Source organism: Acomys minous (assembly GCF_964271855.1).
Source record: "Acomys minous genome assembly, chromosome: 11".
NCBI lineage: Eukaryota > Metazoa > Chordata > Mammalia > Rodentia > Muridae > Acomys > Acomys minous.
The window spans coordinates 90793487-90816551 of record NC_140492.1 but is presented as its reverse complement, the minus strand read 5'-3'; the positions used below and the strand labels follow the sequence as shown (position 1 = coordinate 90816551).

The 23065-nt window shown below is 43.3% G+C and overlaps 1 protein-coding gene across 1 annotated transcript; it reads left to right on the top strand.

Annotated features, from left to right (window-relative positions):
* The first annotated feature begins 773 nt into the window (after positions 1–773).
* On the top strand, positions 774–22828 carry LOC311608633 (V-type proton ATPase subunit S1-like protein). Its single transcript, XM_084801182.1, has 7 exons — positions 774–959; positions 5996–6036; positions 6300–6361; positions 6807–7027; positions 14912–14962; positions 19143–19383; positions 22415–22828. The coding sequence occupies exons 1-7, from the start codon at positions 865–867 to the stop codon at positions 22715–22717; spliced, it is 1014 nt and encodes a 337-aa protein (XP_084657308.1). The 5' UTR covers positions 774–864; the 3' UTR covers positions 22718–22828.
* Positions 22829–23065: the final 237 nt, after the last annotated feature.

Below are 23065 nucleotides of genomic sequence, written 5' to 3'. Positions count from 1 at the left end.
CGAGCATGCTGTCATTGTGTTATGCTCACTCTTTGTTGTCTTCCCCTCTGAGGCAACTCTTTGTTGTTTGTTTGTTTGTTTGTTTTTCAAGACAGGGTTTCTCTGTGTAACCTTGACTGTCCTGGACCAGGCTGGCCTCGAACTCACAAAGACCCACCTGCCTTTGCCTCCCAAGTGATGGGATTAAAGGCGTGCGCCACCACCGCCCGGTATTCTGAGGCAATTCTTTAAGTACTCCTGTCCCTGTCCTGCAGAAATCCAGCACAGAAGGGAGAACTTGCCTGCTTGTTAGAGCAGAAGCTCTCAAACCAACCCTACTGGGCGTGCCTTCTGCAGCTCGGGACTCCAAAGCATCAAGGTCCCTCTCAAGTCCTCTCGGCAGTTGGAAAGTTTGCATATTACAGAGAACTGTGACCTAGGACACAGGCGGAAATATACGTAGGTTCTAGAGATTGCTTTTTACCGACTAACTCACCTAAAAAATGTCTGGAAAAAATATACTTTGTAGATTTGAGAAAAAAAGTAATAATTTTCTGAAAGCAGTGTGAGAACCTTCTGAAGAGATGAACAACAGTCATGGTACAACTTCCCCCAAAAAGGCTTACTAGCAATGCATTTTCTCGAAAAGCTGCTCCCTAAAAATTTTTAAATGCAATAAATAATTGAAAAGCTAAATGATGGGTTAACTCTGTGCTCCAGATCGAGCTTTGTCCGTCTCACTCTCCTCCCGCCCCCATAGTGCATCCTTGAAATCTTATTGGTTGAAGGTGCTGCCAGTCACTTGGCAAGAACAGTCCAGCCTCTGCTCTGTTTGCTCTTATGAATTGACAGATGTGCTTGGTTTGAGGACACATACAGTTCTTGATGGGAAGGAAACTCTTGTTTGGTTTTTCACTTCTGTTTTTATGTATGGTGTTTTCAGTCACTTTGGACCAGATACTCGCCAGGAAGAATGTAAGGTGAGTAACAGCCCATCCCTTAATGCAGTGCTTGTGTGCCTTAGCGCCAAGTGTGGAAATAGATTTTTTTTGTCATTTCTTTATTTAGTTACATATCTGCATTTGTTTATGGCTCAAAAATGTATAGCTAGGTTATAGCATACAGCTAAACTACAATATGTATTATACTATACTTCTATTGTAAAAGGCAAGGACTGTTGTTCAAAACACTAAGAAACGCTGCATCTGTATTAAATATACCACTGCTTAGCTGACTCTCCGATAAAACCTGGCTCGGTTCGGGTTTCTTTTACGTTTATAAATACGAGCCAAAATCACAGTTTCTCCTGTCATAATTCTGCAAGTGGAGACCTTAGGAATGCATAACCTGTGGTCCCAAGGAACGATATTAGGTCGCACTGAGTAATAGAAGGTGGTGATTGCTTATGACACAGTACTTAGGATTAACAAGCACCGTTTTTTTTTTTTCTCTCTCTCTCTTGCCTGTTTGCTTTCTATATCTTACAAAGGAGTGCACAGACTTATCTCTAAAAAAAGTATATTTAGAATCTGAACCGCAGCTACCATATGTCTTGTTTGCCAATTATTCATGATGTGCCATCTCACCAAATACACAGGGGAAATTCATGCGAACAGAGTGCAGCGGCAAACAGGGTTAGCTGGCAAAGCACTTTGAAGGACTCCCAAGTCAGCAGCTGATAATAGCTTTAAGAATAGACATTCAAGATGCTTTTTTTTTTCTTTTCTTCCCCTAAAGCAATTAGCACTTCCTTTGAAGCTTACTTTTAGATAGTACGTGCCTTAGATGTCTGAGGTGGTTAGATGGTAGCTTGTTTTGTTTGAGACAGGTCTGTAGCCAGGCTGACCTTGGATTTACCTATACATCCCTTGATGGCCTTGAACTTCTGATCCTCCTGTCTGTCTCACATTCCAAGTTCTGGCATTATAAATGTACTTGGCTTTGTAATATGGAACCTTGTGCTTTTGTGCTACTTGGTGACTAAGTTTAGGGACTCATGAATGCTAAGGAAGGGCTCTACCATTGAGCTCTACCAGGCTATGGCACGCAATATTTCCCCACCAAGTTTATATAGAAATAAATGGCAAAAGAATTATGCCAAAATTTTTTTTGTAAAAAAATCAAAATTTGCCCTTATTAAGGGAAGATAAAAATCAATTTAGCTTCAGAAATTATACAAACAGCTACACTGTTCACAATAGCTACAAAACCTAGATGTTTCGAACATGTGAATCAATAAGGAAAATGTAGCATATGCACAAAATTTGCCTTAGCCCCAAAGAAAAACAGAAACTGTAATATTTGCAAGAAAATGGCTTAGCACTGAAATATTAATTGAAGTATATCAGACTTAGAAACAGAAATGCAGCACGTTCTCTCTCTTAGACAGATCCTAGGTTTTGATTTTTATACTTGTGCGGGGGGAGGAGTGTAGGTCATGAAACTAGAAAAGAGTCCATGAAAGAAAATAAAAGGAACCTCCCCCACCAGGGTTTCTCTCTGTAGCTCTGGCTGTCCTGGACTTTCTTTGTAGACCAACCTGGCCTCAAACTCACAGAGATATGCCTGCCTCTGCCTCCCTGAGTGCTGGGATTAAAAGTGTGTGACACCACACCCAGATAAAAAAAGAAGTCTTAAGGGAGGGTTGAGGAGGAATAAAATTATGAGGTATTGAATACATGTGTCCTAACAGAGGAAGGGGGCTGATGGGGAAAGAAGAGGAGAAGAAGGAGGAATGGGGCGTGGTTGGGGGTGGAGGGAGGGTCAATGAAAGCAAATTATGTACGAGAATCCAAGAATAAAACCCATGGTTTTATATGCTAATTTAAAAATTCAAATAATAGAATAAATTAAATCATATGGCTGACCATCCTAATCTAATAAAGCATGGCAATTCACTGTGAAGGAACCAACAATTCCTATTTTGTAAATGTTCTCTCAAATCATGGATGTGAAGTTAAAAAAGTCTTTTAACTATTCATAGGAGAGAAATTTAAGCATGATACACGTTGCCTAAACTTAAAGAGAGGAGTAGGGAGTGATCGGGCATCAGATGGCTCAGTAGGTATGAGCATTGTTGCAGTGTAAAGAAGTCTCCAGGGAGCAAGGCAGACGACCACAGGGGAAGACACCTGACACTGACATCTGCCTTTGACCTTTGTACACACACGTGTGTACACATGTGCACACCACATGCACATGTGTAAAAATGTACGAAAAGGAGAACATCCTGTTGAAGAAGGAGGAGGAGGAAGAGGAGGAGAAGGAGGAGTGAAAGCCATCATTCTTTCTTTTTGAAATCCTTCCTCCAGTTGGATTTATTCTTTTGTTTCGTTGAGACTGTACAGTCTCACTGTACAGCCCTGCCTGGCCTGGAACTCCTTATGCCCTGCCTCTGTTTTCAATTTGTGTTTTTGAGACAGGATTGCTTCACTGATATGGAACTTCCTGCTTCACCTGGACTGGCTAGCCACCGAGTCCCAGGGACCCTCCTGTCTCTGCTGCCCAGGTGCTAAGATTACCAGGGTATGGCACCAGGGCCTGCTTTTTCACATGGGTTCTGGAAATGGAACTCAGGTCCAAATGCTTACCTAATGAATTATCTCCCTGGGCCCATAGCTGCTAAAAAAATATTTTTGTTAAATTATACATAGTAGGTTTCATTAGGATGTCTAGCCATTTAAAACTATGTTAAATTTGTGAAAGGGTCTCACTAAGTTGCCGAAGCTGGTTTTGAACACCCTACGTAGACTTAGAAGACCCTAAACCTTAATCCTTCAGCCTCAGGCTCCTTAGTAGCTGGCACTGCAAGCCTCAGCTACTAACTCAAGCTAGGTTTGATTTTCTTTCTTCTCTTTTCTCAAGATAAGGTATCTCTGTGTAGCCCTGGCTCACATTCCTTAGACCAGGCTGGCCTTGAACTCACATAGATCTCCTGAGTGCTGGGATTAAAGATGTGCGTTGCCACCCCTGGCTAGGTTTACTTTTCTTAAGTCAGTGTTTCTCAACCTACTCACACAGACAATTGTGGACCATTGTTAGTTTTTTTTCCCTATCATTTAGATTCTACATAGTGATGTGTATTTTGTTTTGGTTTAGATTATTAGGTCTCCAGTAAACTCTCATTTGTTCAAGTTTAGGATTGAGTGCAAATCCTGTCAACATTGTGGTGTATTAAAAAAGTATGACGCTGGGCGTGGTGGGGGCACACCTGTAATCCCAGCACTTGGGAGGCAGAGGCAGGCGGATCTCTGTGAGTTTGAGGCCAGCCAAGTCTACAAAATGAGTACAGGACAGCCAGGGCTATAAGAGAAACCCTATCTTGAAAGATCTGAAAAACAAAACAAACACAAAAAGAATGACTTTGTATGATTAGCCCACAGATGCGTTGAAAATGACAGTGGACTTCTTTGCCGATGGTGAGATGGAGTGCACGGTGAGGGACCGTGGTGAGATAGAGTTGCCTCATGGGAACAAGGACTCACATCTTAAGCAAAGAAATTGAAAACAGGAAGGGCCACTGTTGGTCTTCTTAAAAAAAAAAGATATTTTATTATTTATGTGTATGAATATGCTGTCTTCATGTACATCAGAAGAGGGCATTGGATTATATTACAGATGGTTGTGAGCCACCATATGGTTGCTGAGATTTGAACTCAGGACCTCTGGAAGAGCAGCCAGTGCTCTTAACCTCTAAGCCATCTCTCCAGCCTCCCTACTGATGCTCTTCTTATAACAACATTCTCACAAGGACTACAGAGGGCTGTAGGAGAACCACAGTCACGCTGTGTTAGAACCACTGTGAGAGTAGGAACATGGCCGAAGACACCATGATACATTTTTATGATGTAATATTGTATGAAATTCAAAATTGTGTCAAGCGATATATGACATCTTGGGTAAATATTTGTGATACGTGCGTGAATTCCAAAAATTGCAGTCTGAAGAACAATACGGTTTCAATATATTTTTAAGTTTTATAAAATTTCATCTTATAGATAGATAGTGGTTAAAGAGAAGGTGTGCTGAGATTCCTAAGGGAGTGCAGATAGAGTAGAGGTCTGAGGAAAATTCTCCGGTGTATTCTACGAAAAGTAAAATATGTGGTCTAGTGTGTTTATATGAGGATAGAAAAAGAGTGGAAGGTTATAGGTCATCTTTTTTTTTTTTATTGGTTTTTCGAGACAAGGATTCTCTGTGTAGCCTTGGCTATCCTGGACTTGCTTTGTAGACCAGGCTGGCCTTGAACTCACAGCGATCCACCTGCCTCTGCCTCCCAAGTGCTGGGATTAAAGGTATGCGCCACCACCGCCCGGCCAGGTCATCATTTCTTAGTTTTCTCAAATCCCTTTTTGGAATTTGAATTTGTCTTCTTCTTCTTCTTCTTCTTCTTCTTCTTCTTCTTCTTCTTCTTCTTCTTCTTCTTCTTCTTCTTCTTCTTTTTCAAGACAGGGTTTCACTGTGTAGCCCTGTCTGTCCTGGAACTTACTCTGTTGAGCAGGCTGGCCTCGGACTTAAGAGATCTGCCTGACTCTGCCTTCCCAGTGCTGGCATGAAAGACTTGTGCTGCCACCACCACTGGCTTTGTCTTTTTTAAAAATTTGTCTTTTTAAAAAATAACATTATTGAATATTTGTGCTATAATATAGGAACAGCCCAGTGTTATATAAAATTTCATTGTAAAATAATTTACTCCATATTACTATGTTTATGTTATTGGTTACAGCTTGGTAGATAGCTCATGACTTGGCATGTAAGCTGGCTTTCTGTAATACCCAGTGGGCAAGCATCAGCAGAGATCCACAAAAAAGAGAAAATTTTCAGAAATTTCTGTATTTTCTATATTTTGTTTGGAGAAGATGTGTTATATTTACATCGGAAACTCTTGGCTAAAAATGTTGCATTCTGAGTGGTCACGATGTGCTCCTGGGTGAGATGGACACAGCTAAGATAGCGTCCTGTGAAGCCTCAACTACAGATGTTTGCTCTGAATCTAAACCTCTGTTTCTAATTTCAGCTCTCAAGCGGCTTCAAGTAAAGGCGTGATTGTACAGAGTGGTAAGACTTGGAATTGCACTCGCAGTTCCGGGCGTGCAGGAGGGTTAAAGAAAGGCCTTTTCTGGGGTACCTTTCCCTTACTTGTGTTGTATGTACTTAGAATGTCTCCTGGAGAAAACCTTTTAAAGTAGGACATCTTAAAAGATAAGCCAAAACAGGCACAAACGAGACATATCCCAGTGACTGGCTCGTTAGCATTGTTCAATTATGCTGACAAACGGTGGCATCGGGCTTTGGTGCTCACAACATTATTTACTTAACAGGTCAAAAGAATAGCGGAGAGATGAAGCTAGTCCAGAATTTCACAGCGACACCCGTCACACAGGTATGGCCGTTGGGACATTAACCTAAACGACATACTCACTTTTCATGACTCTCAAAGTTACTATGAATATATACACGGTAGTTATGTTAACTATTAACATAATCTTACTTGAACTCTGGGTAGTTGGAAAAAGCATATCATTCTTAATTTTGCTTGCTTTCTCATATTTTCCTCACAGTTCTCAGTTTTATGGTTTTTCCCACAGGGGCTGCAGAAAGTGCATCTTTGATTACTGGGAACTTACTGCACTCTCTCTTGACCAGTTTTTCTTTCATTTGCATTTACACTGGAACAATTGGTCTATTCCTTCTGTTGTACTTAAAGTAAACATATAACATGCATCCGTATTACAGGATACAAATATACTTTTTCTATTATCTGTAGGAAGATTTTGATTCCAAGGACACAGGTTTGTCTCTTAAATTTCCTCTATTTGGTTAATTAGACTTTCGACTACAATCCGAGCAAACAACAGTGGAGGAGTCCATTCAGCCATCACAATCCTGTTAAGTTCTCCAGGGATGGGATGCCTTGCATTCTCTTCTGGACCAAAAGAGTCACAGTAAAGTTTAAGAACCAGACCTGGCTGGACCTCACAGAAGAAGCACTGAGTCAGAACACAGCAGTGGACACTGGCAACTCGAACTGCAGTGAAGAAAGTGCCACGTAAGTCAGTCTTTCTGGCTGAGGAAGCCTTACAGGTACTAGATAATTCACTGTGACAACCCAGTTTGTTTTCTTTTGTCATCTAAACTAAAGAGCAAGTCACAGATTAACTTGAAAATGTTTTATTAGTTTTTTGAGAATTTCCTGCAACTGGTTTTGATCATATTCACCCCCCCCCAACTCTTCCCAAATCCACCTCTTCTACTCATCCACCACCTAACCAACCACCCAATTTTGTGTCACGTTCTTTTTTACCCAACAAACAAATTTGGGCTCTCCAAAGGCTTTTGGATGTGAGTGCCATTGGAGAGTGTTTGATTAGTTTTACTTCTGTGGGTTTTGACAATGAGAGTTTCCTATTCATTCTAAAAGGGAAGGAAGGAAGGAAGGAAGGAAGGAAGGAAGAAGAGAAAAGTTTTGTCTATGAGTCTGTTCATAAACATTTAGAAGCAAGTTTGATAATATGTTAATTTAGTTAAACAACAGTACAAAATTACCCAGTGGGCTTATGGTGTCCCCAATCCTGGATTAGTGGTTGGTCTAACAATACCTGGTATGGGAACCCCGCCCATCCCCTTACCTTCACAATGGTCGTGCCACTATTGCTCAGGTAGGCACATCTTGCCCAGCAGGTTGGCTTTTTGGTTGCAGTGTTCACAGCTGGGGTAGACCAAGGAAACCTTTACTCCCTGAGCAGCCTAGAGGACACCCTTTTGTAATTTGAAAGCTAAACATCAGGGAAGTTTCCAGTTATGTTCTAGCTTGCTTTCTTTGTATTGTGCAGTGGAGGTTTGTGATGTCTTCTGCAAATGCGCTATTATTCTCCAGTTCTGATAGGCAACCATGAACACTGACAAGAGCCTGTACTGTTTGGAGGATGAAGAAAGGAAGAAAGGATGGAAAGAAGGGAGGAAGGAAGGAAGGGAGAAAAGCTAAACTGTTTCCAGGCTTGATCTCAGCTCCTAATGTTAAGAGTCTTAAGTATCCTGGTCTTACCCTGAAAACTTAGATCACACAGCAAGGCATACATATCTTAGTGGGTGACTCCGAAAAACGGATTTACTCAGGATCAGTCTTTGATTCTAGGTGGTGTTTGTTAAGTATGTATCACACAACATACTTGGTATAAGATTTATGGTAGAAACAGAGGGAGGGGCACCCCAAGGGGGGAGAAAAAGAAACACACACATACACACACACACACACACACACACATACACACACACACAGAGAGAGAGAGAGAGAGAGAGAGAGAGAGAGAGAGAGAGAGAGAGAGAGAAAGGGACAAAGAGAGCAACAGATGGAGGGTTTGTCCTTTTTATCTTGGGTCCTTGATGGCCTCTGCAGGTGATGATGTCAGAGGTTGCAAAGCAACCTGGAGGCAGGCTTGTGGAGTTGCTTATATGCTAACAGTATGTTTGGTCATGGTGAGAGATGATCTCAAATGATAGAACCTGGCCTGTTGCAGAGTTTGTTGCGTAAGAGGACAATTGGTCAAATTTCAGAGAACCTTTGGGCATTTGAGGATGAACAGAACGATCAGTTTTGGTTTGACATAAACAAATTAAGTACATGTCCCCATTGAGAACACTCTCAGAAAGCCTTCCTGTGTATTTCAGGCATCCAAGTCTTTGTTTGTTTTTGTTTTTCTGTTACTTATTTTGGTCCAGGAAGAGGGAATCTGAAATATTCCATTTGTGTTCTACAGACCCCCAGTTCAATATTAGCCGGCACGGCTGGTGCTTTTGGAAGAGTCTTTGCTCTTGCTCTGGTCTGTGATAATTAGGACATGTTGTATGAACCATAACATATTACACATGTTCTCCTGTGTGCATTCTTTTTATACTTTATGCAACTTGGCTAGGATTGCCGGCCTGTTCCTGAGTTTCGTTTCTTGTTTTAAAGTTCTTGATGGTGGGTGGAAATATTTCTGTGAAAATGATATTATGCATTGCGCAGTCTTACCCATCAGAATGACTGTCTCAGAATAGGGGCTTAATGAATTGTAATAATTACAAGACTTAGAAAACTGTTAAGAGTCTATCCATTTTTGTTACTCTTGGTACAGCACAACCATAAAGGACTATGGAAGAGATGCCCACACCGCTGAGGGCTCAGGACGTTTCCCCCCAGCCTCTAATTAATTCCCTACAGGGCTTTTTATTTGTGGTCAGTTGCCCGGAGAGAGGCTGATTGTCTGGGATAAGCTTGCTAGCTCAGGGCTGGCTGGCACGCCTCTGTTCCATTTATCCTGACACTAGGGGCTTGTGGGAAGAATCTGGCAGCACAGCTTTTTACTGGGCTATGGAGACTTTAGTCATCAGTGGAAACTATGCCTGGAGAAAAGCTAACTCTGGTCATGCAGGTCCAGTTCTGTGTGAGAACTGTGTGCCTTTAGGAGCTGTGGACGTTGTCACATGTCAGATGGATATGATGGCAACAGCCTTTGTGCATTTACGACAGGCCAGGCTGCTGTGATCTTCACGTCTGGCGGTCATCACAGTGGCTTTCTGATAGGTCGTAATAGGTCATAGGGAATTCAGGCTGAACAAGGCTAGGAAACTTACTGGAGTTCCACGGGCTTCTAAAATGTCTTTAAAAGGGACATGTTACCACATGCCTCTTAGTCTTATCATACAGGATTATGAGAAGCAGATGAAGAGATGCATGCATAAGCTCCAGAGGACTTGTCAAATGAGTTCAAAGCAGGGCCCTTTCTCCTTTATACCAACCACGAGTGCAATGGAACTCAGTGCTGCCACCTGCTGGAGAGGCCCTGGGGCTTTGCGCTTTTTCTCTGCTTTAAAATAAAATCTAAGATCACTTTTCATTTATGAGATTATGTCTCTGTGTGTTCCGGTGCCTACAGAGGTGAGAAGAGTGTGCTAGATCCCCTGCAGCTGGACTCACAGCTTGCTGTTAGTCTCGGGTGCTGGGAACTGAACCCCAGTCCTTTGGAAGAGCATCAAGTGCTCTTAACTATGACCTCTCTCTCTTACCGTGAGTTTTGATTTTTTTACAGTGCATAAATCAGATTTTGGGCTGGCACTGATATTTTATCTTTCCAGTCATCTCTCTAGACATATACTGAGGTGTCAGCCCAGGGTGGATAGTCCCCAAATTCTGCAGTCCTGCTCACACAAGTATGCAGGCAGCCTAGGTGTACTCACACTCAAGAGTGTAGGCCAGGAGTCTTCCCAGGAAGTGAGAGCTTTGTTCCCCTGGTAAGATCTCTTGAGGCTAATTCTTGTGAGTTCCTAGGATAATGGGCTGCCGTTGCCACTCTAGTGAGGAAACCCTTGTGTCCGACAGAATCAGAGTAGAAGCTGCCGAAAGACCAAACCCAAGCAGAGATGTAACCATGTGCGATCAAAAGCCCACACTAAAAAAATGACCATGTTTTAGCTTTTGGAAGCAAACTGTTTAGAGAGAGGCAAATTTGCCAGGCAGATTTGTGGTGGAAGTCTTTTTAAATAGTGAAAGCTCTGCAAATAGAGTACAATCCTGGCATGGGGCACACTTTGAAATTGTATGTTTATAGTCCAAAGAATTCAGAATCTGCTGCTTGTTTGTTTGTTTATTTTCCTTCCTTCCTTCTTTCTTTCTTTCTTTCTTTCTTTCTTTCTTTCTTTCTTTGTTTTAAATTTTCTGCCCCCATGTGTGCCTGCAGGCCAGAAGAGGGCACCAGATCTCATTATAGATGGCCATGAGTGATCATGTGGTTGCTGGGAACTAAACTCAGGACCTTAAACCGGGCGTGATGGCACATGCCTTTAATCCCAGCACTGGGGACGCAGAGGCAGGCAGATCGCTGTGAGTTCGAGGCCAGCCTGGTCTACAAAGTGAGTCCAGGACAGCCAAGGCTACACAGAGAAACCCTGTCTTGAAAAACAAACAAACAAACAAACAAACAAAAAAACTCAGGACCTTTAAAGGAGTGTCCAGTGCTCTTAACCTCTGAGTCATCTCTGCAGCCCCCAGAATCTGTTTTAAATGTGTAAGAATGGGGCTCTGAGTGAGTTTCTTTGTTTTTATTTTTTCTTTTTTTCCACTCTTGTTCTGGGTTGTATCCATCATTGTGTTCCTGGTTAGTTGTGTGGCATCGGGCACCCTCAAGATCTTCACTGAACAAATGGTGAATTAGCTGTGCTGAAATCAGGCCTTATGCTCTTTGCTTCGAAGCACAGTGTGATTTTGAGCTTCCACAGGAACCAAACCCACGGGGGAAAAGCCCCTGGTGGGTCGCTTCTGGGAGCTGGTCAGTTGTCTCACCAGGTGATGGACGCTTGAGATGGCTTTGCTCTGAGGTTTAATTCATTGGTGTAGACCAAGTTGTGAGTAATCACGATAATAGATTGCATTGGAAGAAATAAAGATATTTCTGTTAGAATGAACAATTACTCGAATTGTCTTCCACCTCTTCCCCTCTCTCTTCTCTCTCTCTCTCTCTCTCTCTCTCTCTCTCTCTCTTGGATTTTTGAAACAGTGTTTCTCTAAATAGCTCTGCCTGTACTTGAACTCATTCTGCAAACCTGGGTGGCCTTGTACTCAGAGATCCGCCTGCCTCTACATGCGGAGGGCATGAGCCACGGTGCCTGGTATATTTTGTTTCTTTAAGGTGTTTTCTTTGCCCAGCAGTGGTGATGCACGCCTTTAATCCCAGCACTTGGGAGAAGAGGGAGGCGGATTGCTGTGAGTTCGTAGCCAGCCTGATCTACAAAGCAAGCCCAGGACAGTCAAGGCTACACAGAGAGACCCTGTCTTGAAAAACCAAAAAAAAAAAAAGTTTTCTTTAATAATTTGACAGATAGTCAAAATAGCACTAGGGAAGGGACCTCTTGAAGCTTAACTTAATAAAGAACGTGCTTGTAGATAAGCACATCCAAGGTGTCCAAGTATATCCTGTTAGGAAGCACAAGCGTTCCCTTTATCAATCTTAGCTATGCTTTATTTTGTGACCACCACACCCTTTCCCCATGAGCAGTACTGTGAAGGAGCTCAGTGTGACCACTGGTGTTTCTAGTCCTTGGAAGCAGGTCAAGCTAGTTGAAATCACAGTGTGCTGTCTTTCACTCTCCACGCTGTTTGGTTTTGCTCTCTTTGGTTTCTTAAAGCATACTAAGGTGTTCTGACTTCCAGATATTTTATTGATAAAGCAGCAGCAGTGGCATTCTTTGTACATTTAAATTTCTTATATTTTCCCTTTATAACCACTCAGCTGATTATTTTCATATTTCTAGCCTTACAAGAAGAACGACCTGCACATGTTCAAGTGTATCATGTGATCACTTGTCATATACATGCACACATACAATGTCTTTGCCACAACCAAGACCACAAACATTTTCATCACGTCTCAAATATATGTTACTGTTTATAATCCATCACTTGGGTCGCTCCCACTTCTCCAGGTAGCCATTGGCTTAGCTCCTATCAATCAAGGTTAATTTGTGTTTCCTAGAATTTTATTTAAATACAGCTATACCTTATGTTCTCTGTCTCTGTCTCTCTGTCTCTGTCTGTCTGTCTGTCTGTCTGTCTGTCTGTCTGTCTCTCTCTCTCTCTCTCAGTGTGGCTTCTTTCATTTTACATAATGGCTTAGGCAATCTTCTGTGATCAATGCAACATTCTTTTTCATTGCCAGGTAGTATTCCAATGTATGGATGAGTCACAACTTAATTATCCATTGACCCACTGATGACTGAACTTTGCTACTCTCCTTTATGTAACTTTTCTGATAGTTACGCACATTCTTGTATGAGTCTTCGTGGTGGAATGTGCTTTCATTTCATAGTTATTTTTCATGTAGGAGCAGAAAGGCCAAACTATATTATATAGGCACACTTAACAGCCTATGAAAACACTACATTTTAATTTTAAAAACTTTAAAGTCTTTTTTTAATCTTATTTTATTTTATTTTTTGGTCACACATTAGCTTACATTGAACTATATAGTGTAGTGTGGCCTTATGCTCATGGCAATATTGTTGCTTTAGTCTCCCTAGTAATATTACAGAAGTGCAATGTTGTACCCGGCTTCAAATAAAAAAAAAAAAAAGTCATCCCCAAGCAGGATGTGGTGGCGCACGCCTTCAATCCCAGCACTCAGGAAGGCAGAGGCAGGTGGAGCGATGTGAGTTCGAGGCCAGTCTACTTTACAAAGCAAGTCCAGGACAGCCAAGGCTACACAGAGAAACCCTGCCTTGAAACAACAACAGCAACAACAACAACAAAACAACAACAAAAAAAGTGAACCCCTATTTTTTGAGACAGACTCTCAAAGTTGGCTTCAAATTTGCTCTGTAGTTGAGGCTGAGTTTGAATTTCTGACCCTCCTGCCTCTACTTTCTGGATGGGTGAACATCACCTGCCCAGTTGAATAGGAACCGTTTTGTTTCTCCCAGTGTGGTTAATACTCTGAAAAAAACTCACTGGCCTTGGGCTAAAGGATAAGCTTTGGAGTCAGTAAGAAACTTACATCCTTAGGGCAATGTGTCTGCACAGCGAAGGGCTGGAGAGCCAAAGGGGCACACCTTCCTGCTGGAGACATTTACGAGACAGAATCTTCCTTGTGCAGCTACCTGTGTCCTTCTTGGTAAGCCAGCTGTTCTGTCCAGAGGGTGATTAAATTCTTCCATGTACCTCCTGGAGAGCAGCCTAGGATCTCCTCTCTCCTCTTCCCAAGGAGAATCTGTCAACACCAAGGGAACAGATGTTTTTCTGTCGTAGTCAGGAGGTGAGGAAAGAGCCAGCAACTCTCCATGTGAACTCTGGACACTCAACTTCCACTGCAAACTGCAGACCCCAGTAAGGGTGGGGCGTGGCTTGTGTCAAGAGAACTAATTTTGTTCCTCCTAATGAATAGTTAATCTGTCTTCAGCCTGGGAATGCTGGTATTTACCTTTAGAAAAGTGGGCACAGATATAGGCTATCAAAGCTGTGAGTTCCACATGTAAGAAGGTTTAGCCACCTTGTTTGTTGTGTTAGGGTATGTAAATGTGTTTCTTATTTTATGTTTTCCTAGTACTCGGTATGTTGAGAATATTTTAAATTTTATTAACTTTTGGTTCTCTTTCTTTTGCTTATTCTTTCTCTCTCTGTCTGTCTCTGTCTCTGTCTCTGTCTCTCTCTGTGTATGTGTGTGTGTGTGTGTGTGTGTGTGTGTGTGTGTACGCGCGCGCACGCACACATAAGTGCAAATGCCCTCAGAGACCAGAGGCATCAGATCCCCTGGAGCTGGGGTTACAGGACCTTGCACGCCATAGTTTGCAACTCCTCCCTTCCTTAGTTCTGTGTGTGCTGAGATCACAGGTGTGCACCACCGGGCATAGCTCTCTTTTGGTTTCTTTTCTTTTTCATTTTATTTGTTTTTATGTTTTATTTTCTTAACAGGATCACTTGAGGAGCAAAACTTTATTATAATAGAAATCCAGTTTGCTATCATGTTTTGTGGCTTATGATTTTGTGTTTTTTTTTCAAGAAAACATTACCTACCCAAGGTTGTATAAATATTCTAGGTTTCTTCTCTATGTTTTGGTTTTAGGTTTCACATTTAGTTCCATGACCTGTTCCGAGGCATTTTTTTAGTGTATGTGAGGAGTCAGTCATTCCTAATAATAAAGTTTTTGATCACAGTTATTTATTTGGTGGTGTGTGCCCACTCATGTGCAGGTGTGGATGTGTGCTCATACCATGGTGCCCACGTGAGCATTAGTTAGAGGACAACTTGCAACAGACAATTCTCTCCTCGGACCATGTGGGCTCCAGGCTCTGATCTCAGAACTCGGGTCATTGGGCTTGGAGGCAGGTGTCCTCACCAGCTGAGCCATCTTGCAGTCTGAGGCATTCCTATTTTGATGAGCTATGTTGTTTTCATTTTCTTAGGTTGTCTTTGAAGTTTGGCGATGCTGAAAATCCCAAGGACATTGACATAAGGTGGGTAGTATTGTAGTTTTTAGCAGATAAGATATACTATGCTCTACCTGATCTATTCACTCCCCTGTGAGTGTCAAGGGCAAGGCATGTGCCTATCCTGTGACACCTTGGATTGGATATTCAATGGACTATGAGAGATCAGTGGCCATGTCTGATGGGATCCTATAGGATTTTTTTTTCTAGATAACAAAGTCTATACATATCTCAGCACTCTGAGAAGCCAGGAGCTAAGAGAATCTTGTAAGAATGCTTTCTTCATCATCATCCTCATCCTCATCATTGAATGATTTTTTTAAATGACAGCCCAAAAACCTGTACTCCCCTCTCTCTTCAGCATATGAACCTGGGAATGTGATCTTTTCCCTGTAACAAAGAATAAAGCTGAATAAAGCCCAGTGCCCTTGAGGCTCTGTTTTAAGGTGACTAATTGTAGCTTCTTAGAAGGATTGCACTATTTGGCTATGATGAAGAGACCTTTGTTGTCGGAATTCCCCAGCCGGCAGTCAACGCAGGCGTCCGCTTTTCTGTGCTTATGATAGAAAGCCGCACCTACCAATAATGATTTATCTTAGCAGCCAGTAATATATAAATTCAAAGGCAAAAAAATGTCCTTCTTGTCCTGTGTGGCACAACGTTTTAATCCCGGCACTCAAGAGGCAGAAGCAGACAGAGCTTGAGGCCAGCTCAGTAAACAGTAAATTCCAGACCAACTGATGCTACATAGAAAGATCCTGTTTCAATTTTTTTTCTTCCATAAAAAGTATACAGCAGGGCATGGTGGTGCATACCTTTAATCTCAGCACTTGGGAGGCAGAGGCAGGCAGATCTCTGTGAGTTCGAGTCCAACCTGGTCTATAAAGAGGGTTCCAGGACAGCCAGGGCTATTACACAGAGAAACCCTGTCTTGAAAAACAAACAAACAAAACAAAACAACAACAACAACAAAAAGTATAAATAATTTTCTCAGCAGTTGGTGAACAAGAAATTTGGAGGCAATTTTTTCCCCCACAAAAATACAGTGCATATGTTTGGGAGCTGGTACAGTCAGACCGGGCAGAAGAACCTGAGGATGGCACCCCCAACCCTATGTTAAAAAAAAAAACTGGGTGTGATGGTGTTGCTGTTAACCCTAGTACTAGAAACATGGGAACAGGAAGGCCTCTGGGTCTCACTGGCTATGTGGGACAGTGAGAGACTCTGTCTCAAAAAAAAAAAAAAAAGATGCAATTACTGATGAATAGCACCTGAGGCTGTCCTCAGGCCTACACACACACACACACACACACACACACACACACACACACACACACCAGTCCCTTCCTATAGGACAAACATTTTAGTGGAGATGCGCACTTACATCCTCAACTTCACGTGGAGAAGCAGCAAGGTGTGCCAGCACAGGCACTATCTCCTGAGCTCTGCTCTGTGGGACACTTTGGCCATGTGGAAACACATACGAATCTCCAAGAAAAGGTTCCGTTTTCAGACTTGTTCGAGAATGACTGCATGCCCATGATGCTCTCTCAGAAGCTCACATTATAACTTAATTTACTCATACACCCAAAAGGATTAAGTTTTTAAGTAAAGCTGGCTTTTTAAAAAAAAAAAATCACTGAACACTCCAGTGTTTCCTAAGTTTGGCCATGAGCAGCTTTCTTCCTCAGGACACCTACACACATATCAAAGGATGCTAGTGTCTCACAGAGCATAAGCTAGAACATACAGGCCCCTACCCTTCAGAGAAACATTACCCTGGTAGTTGATGACCAACCTTGGACCTTGTGCTTGCTGGGTAAGTGCCTTCCTAATAGGCTACATGCCCAGCCCTTCAAAGAATCTTCATCAGGAAATGGAATCCACTAGGTGACCAAACAGATGTTCAAATCTGGTCTAGAAATGGGAGGCACTTTTGTCTGGAAAATACCCCTGTAAATCGTCGTCATCATCATCGTCATCATCATCATCATCAGCACCACCACCATCACCATCATCACTTAGGATAAAAGTGTGTGACATATGTGTCCATATTTCCTCTATGTCTACCCGGATGTTACTATTTGAGGGTAGTAGAACTCACATGCTCAACTTTCGTCTGCCCATCCCCTCTCTCTAATAGCCTTTGTGACCAAAGAGGGCTGTATTGGTTGGTTTTGCTAGCTTGATGCAAAGCTAAACACAATGGAGCAGAGAAAGAGCCACAGTTGAGAACATGTCTCCTCCATAAGGCTGGCCTGTGGGCAAGGCTACTGGGCATTTTCTTAGTGATGGAGGTGGGAGGGCCCATAATTGTGGGTGATGGCACATCTCAGCTGGTGGTCCTGGGTTCTATAAGAGATGAGGCTGAGCAAGCCATGGAGAGCAGGCCAGTAAGCAGCACCCTTCCGTGGCCTCTGCATCCTTTCCTGTCACCAGGTTCCTGCCTTGTTTGAGTTCCTGCCTTGACTTCCCTCAGTGATGTATGGTTACTACAGAAGTTACCTCTCCAAACTCATTTAAATCATGGTGTTTTTGTCACAGCAACAGAGACCCTAACTGTCATGGCCTAGAGTGTAGACTTACTATGCTTGAGAGACCAAAGAACAACAAAAAAAAATTCTTCTAAACATGTAAGCCCCTTGTTAACTTGTAGGGACTGCAACACCCCAACAGTCCACTTCCCCTTTTCCTCAGACACTGAAGACTATTCTTAAATTTTCTGATCCTGTAAAATTGGCTGTTCTAGCAAAATAGTAGGTCATAATATTGAGCGCTATTTCTGCTTGTATAATCACAGTTGCTTACTCTGCTCAAAAACATGACTAGGGCAACTGCAAGACATATATCTTAAAATTCGGCCCTACCTACACACGGACAGAGTGCATGTAGCCCTGTGGTTCTGCCTTGATAAGCCTTGGCCTGACACAGCCAAGGCCTGCGTCTTGGGATCCCTTCTTATTAAAATTTATTTATGGTCATTGGTGAAACTCCAAACGAGCTCAGGCCCCATAACACTAACGAAGACAGGGCTGTCTGCTTCCTGCCCTTGTCACGGGGGAGAGTGTCAGCACCCCAGGCTCCTCTACCTCGAATGGAATTGCTTAGAAGTGACCTTTTTGCCTTTGTGTTCTCCACATGGTCCTTGTCTACTGTAAAAACACTCTCATGCTTAACATCTTCACTGCTGGCTCCTGGCTACTATCGTTGCTATTTTTTCCCTTTTTACCTACCTGAATGACTGAACCTACCGTTCATATCATTGTCTCAGGGTCAGCTTCTGCAGGAGCACAAAATAAGATAAGATAAAGAGAATCCATGGAAACAGAAAAATAAGAACCACTGGGCTATAAGAATAAGAAAATAAAATTAACTGATAATCCATCCAATGGTTGCAATTAATACTAATGTTTTTTTTAATCCCACCATTCTGGACTTATTATATACTTTTTTTTTTTTTGGATTTTTCAAGACAGGGTTTCTCTGTGTAGCCTTGGCTATCCTGGACCCGCTTTGTAGACCAGGCTGGCCTCGAACTCACAGTGATCCACCTGCCTCTGCCTCCCAAGTGCTGGGATTAAAGGCGTGCACCCCCAAGCCCGGCTTTTATATACTTTTTTTTTTGGTGATTGGAGACTGTTCCACTTTAAAGCTGTTAGCAGCGAGGGAGCTGTTTGCAGGTTGAATCTGACAGGCATCTCAAACACAACCTTATGAGAGAAACTGCAAGGTGCTTTGCCCTTCTGGGCTCAACTCCTCATATGTGACACTAGGATAACACTAGGATAACAGTATTGCTTATCTCCTTAGTGATAGTGAGCTTAAGAATGCACATAAGTAACAAGCGTGGCTAGCACATAAGACAGCTATTACTATTATTTTATGACAACTTAATTCTATGTTAATATACATGTACGTTTTTTTTATCAAATTTTACTCAAAGAATAAACATACCATTTAATTCTTAGAAAATAAAATAATCGCCCTCCTCCCCGGCCCCCTGTAGTATTTTTGTATTGTTCTTTTCTGGGTGCTAATCACTAGGCTCAGCAACCTGGATGAGGCTCTCTCTTGCTTGGCGCCTAAGGGAAGCCTTTCCCTTCCGCAGCCTGACAAAAGAGGGCGCCATTGTACCGTTTACAGATGTCACTCTGAGACCGGAAAAGTAAGAGCGCCCGCTAACACTAATGCACACTCCTGTTTTCAGATTCACCCTAAGCAATTACAACAAGCTATCCAGCCAGAGTTGGTTTAGTTTACACCGAGTCGAGATTATCTTCAACAATTCGGTGCTAGCAACTTTTAACGCGACCGGTATCTATGCTCTGTCGAGTTACTCGTACCGCTGCCAACGCGTAAGCAGCTTGCGGCGGAATGATGCCCTGCTGTTGCTTAGCAGCTCCGATGATGTGACGAGCCTGTGGGAGGTCACGTTTATTGATTTCCAGGTAAATAAGCTAACCCATACCCTCGACACGTCTGCGTAGTTGGTGCCAAGGAAACTCAGTGTTTGTTGAAGTCACCCAAAACAAGATGTTTAAGGAAGAGCGTCTGTGCCTTTAAGATAGTATTGGTTTATTCTGGGGTTTGGGAGGTATGAGATGGCGAGGGTGAGGGTGGAGGAATTCTTCAGCCAGAGTCCTCCAGGGCTCGCTTTTACTTTCCTGTTTACCCACTCACCAGGTACTTATCTAAACCCTAGTGCAGCTGTGGCTGAGCCTGGTGACTGACATTTCCTGGGCCCAGAGGCACTGTGGGGGTGATCAGTGCCTTCTGGGAGAGAAACAGTGATCTTATCGTCAGTGTGAACGACAGTGTTGACAATTAGCCTGGGACTGGAATCATCAACCAGTCAAAAATAGCCCAGAGATTTGAAAACCTTGGGAGAAAGGTATGGGAACCAGGCAGGCACCTCTGCACCCCAGCATCCCAGCATCCCCTCAGGCTGAGAGACACTCTATCAAGTCCCTCTATCTTGTTTACTGAAGTAGCAGATATGGCGTTGGGTGTTTCCCCACATTTACAAGGGTATACGAATCTTTGTATATTCCCTCTCAGCTTGGGGGAGCGCCAAGAACGTGAATTTTGGAGTCAGGCAGATCTAATTTTTTTGTTTTTTGTTTTTGTTTGTGTTTTTGTTTTTGTTTTTTGAGATAGCTTCTCTGTTTTTGGTTTTTTGTTTTGTTTTTTTGAGGCAGGGTTTCTCTGTGTAGCCTTGGCTGTCCTGGACTCGCTTTGTAGACCAGGCTGGCCTCGAACTCACAGCGATCCGCCTGCCTCTGCCTCCCGAGTGCTGGGATTAAAGGCGTGCGCCACCACGCCCGGCTTGAGATAGCTTCTCTGTGTAACCCCTCTGACTGTCCTGGAATTCACTCTGTAGACCAGGCTGGCCTCAAACCCACGGAGATCCACCTGCCTCTGCCTCCCAAGTGCTGGGATTAAAGGCGTGTGCCTCCATTGCCCAGTGCAGACCTGATTTTAAAATCACCCCTCTGCCACCCAGTTAAGTTACTTAACTTTGTCAATAAATGGCCTATCTTCATCAACGTAGAGAGGACACGACCTCATATGTATGAAACACTCAGGACCGTTGCGGGCGTGGAATAACATTACCACTCACAGCAGCACATGTTAATGGTTAAGACAACACATTTTATGTTATGTACATTTTGTGACGAAAGTAATAAAACGAAACACATGGGCAGAGGACCAGGGGTGAGGATTTCGGGTAAGGGAAAGGACGAGAGGATCAGTAGATGACTTCAGAGCCACCAGTGTTGACTGGCTCACCCACAGGATTAACCTCTCTGCTGGCTGCATGAAGTGCAGTAATTTAGCTTTAAAGCTTTGGAGCAGCGGCATAAGGGAGAAACACCCCAGTACATGTTCCCAGGGCCCCTAAGACTCCAGAGAATCTGCTGTGAGGAACACATTCCTCTCCAGACTTGTGCAACGTGTGTGTGCATGAAATCAGCTTTCTCACAGTAAATGTGCCTTGTGGAAGCACCCAGAATGTAAACAGAGGTGGGAATGCAAGCTCGAGCCAGGGGAGAGGAGCATTCACAGAAGGCAGCTTTCCCCACTGCAGGTTTGCTGGTCTTTCTTGTAGAGTAAACATTTGTCTGTCTCTTAGTAGGCACAAGAGATTGGCTCCAGACCCTGGTTCCCTTCATGGGAACCAAATCCATGAATTCTCAAGTTCCTTATAGAAGATGCCGCAGTCTTTGCACGTGACCCACATACAGCCTCCTATGGTAGTGATAAGAGGAGAAGTGGTTAGAAGATCCCAGAAGCTGTACAGTCATAAGGGGAGTGTGAGTAGGAGGCCAGGTTTCCCAGGTGTAAGTTTTACCATCACACATTTTGCTCTGTGACTCCATGTGAGCCTTGGGCTCTTTTTAAAGCTACAATAAAATAGTTGCTTCCTCATAGGCTGTTATGAAAGCTAGGTCAGGTAAGGAGCATCAGGTCCACACGAAGCTATCAGTGTGTGTTTCTGTGCTTTTACCACATCAGGACGCATGTCCGCCCTGAGAGCTGCCTTCCAACCACTCCTTGTCAACAGCATCAAATAATGCACTTATCAAACCTGGAGCATGCTTGGAGCTACAGATATAGCAGATGTGCAGTTTTATGTGAACTTGAATAGTCCTAAGAGTCAGATGAAGAGAAGTTTTGTTCAGACTCTTACATTCCAGGAGACTTTTAGTGGCTCACAGCTTATCCATCCCAGAGCGTTTAGTCAGCTTTGCTTGAAAATCAAGTTTCAAACCTGGGATAGTGGCTCCTTTCTGTAATTCCAGCACACAGGAGGCTGAAGTAGCAGGAATGTAGTGAGTTTGGAGTTGGCCTAGGTTACCCTGCGAACCCCCAAAACAAATGAAGTTTCACTGTCCCGCTAAACAGAATCATAATTGTCAGACCAAGTGCTTAAATTATTCCACAATTTGGTGGCGATATGTGGCCTAGAAGATAGTGCCTTTTCCCTTTTTCTCCCTAAAATACTGAGATGAAAGCCATTGTGAGGGAGAAACAAGTTGTTTTGTTTTGGTTTTTTGGCTCACAGTTCCTGATTCCATCCCAGCACAAACCTGAAGCAGCCAACCACTTCCTCAGTCAAGCACACAACAGCACGCATGCCTAGTATTCATCTCACTTACTCCATGTTTATACAGTCAGGGACCTAAGCCCAGGGAGTGGTGCTGCCCAAAGTGGGCTGGATCTTCACACGTCGATTCGCATCACCAAGATGATCCTTCCCGCTCTGCCCCGCCCCCAGGCGTGTCCACAGGGCATCTGATATAGACACTCCATCGCTCACACTCTCTTCCTAGGTTATGGCAAGTTGGTAATTAAAAGTAACCACAGTAAGTGAAATGTTGGTTCGTTGGGGCCCAGAACCACCAGCACAATTCCGACTGGCTCTTAAAGGGAAGGCATAGGTCATGTCTGTTCTTTTTTTTCTCCTCCTCTGGACAGATTCAAGGCTTCTCCATCAAGGGGGCACAGTTTGCGCAGGCGCAAGACTGTAGCTCCTCCTTCTCGCCTGCTGTTTTGATTGGCCTGGCCATGTCTCTGATTCTGTTGCTGGTGCTGGCCTACGCTCTGCACATGCTCATCTACCTGCGCTATCTGGACCGACACTATGAGTTCATCACCTCCCCTGTCCACTTCCCATCTCTGAGAGCGCTGGATACAGGGGAGGAGAAGGAGCTGCTGGGGAGCCAGGGGGCTGAGTGCTACGAGCTGAGGAGCCAACAGATCTGCAAAATCTATATTTAGCGGCGCAAGTCCCTGTCTCCTCGAACCAAGGCCACAACTACTTCTGAAAGACACTGTTCTCTGTCTTTGGTGATGTCTCACTTGTGAACTGTTTGATTAAAAAAAGAGAAAAGGAAACGCATTGGCAATGAGTTGGGTTTTTAAAGCATTGATTGGCTTTGCTTGGTAGATCTAGGCCAGTGGGGGAAAAATATCTCTATGAATCCCACAGAAATAAGCAGGACTGTCGCTCGAAAGGAGCCTGGGCTATGGCAAAGAGAAGAAGAAAGGGAATGTGCTGGCTGGTTTTGTGTCAACCTGACACAAGCTGTAGTCATGGAGGGAAGGGAACATCAACTGAGAAAATGC

Excerpts from the sequence above, each read along its gene's own strand:
- LOC311608633 (XM_084801182.1), top strand. The coding sequence starts at position 865 with ATGGGAAGGAAACTCTTGTTTGGTTTTTCACTTCTGTTTTTATGTATG. Across the intron at positions 14,963-19,142 it reads CCCAAGGACATTGACATAAG|ATTCACCCTAAGCAATTACA; the intron begins GTGGGTAGTATT and ends TCCTGTTTTCAG. Across the intron at positions 19,384-22,414 it reads TCACGTTTATTGATTTCCAG|ATTCAAGGCTTCTCCATCAA; the intron begins GTAAATAAGCTA and ends TCCTCTGGACAG.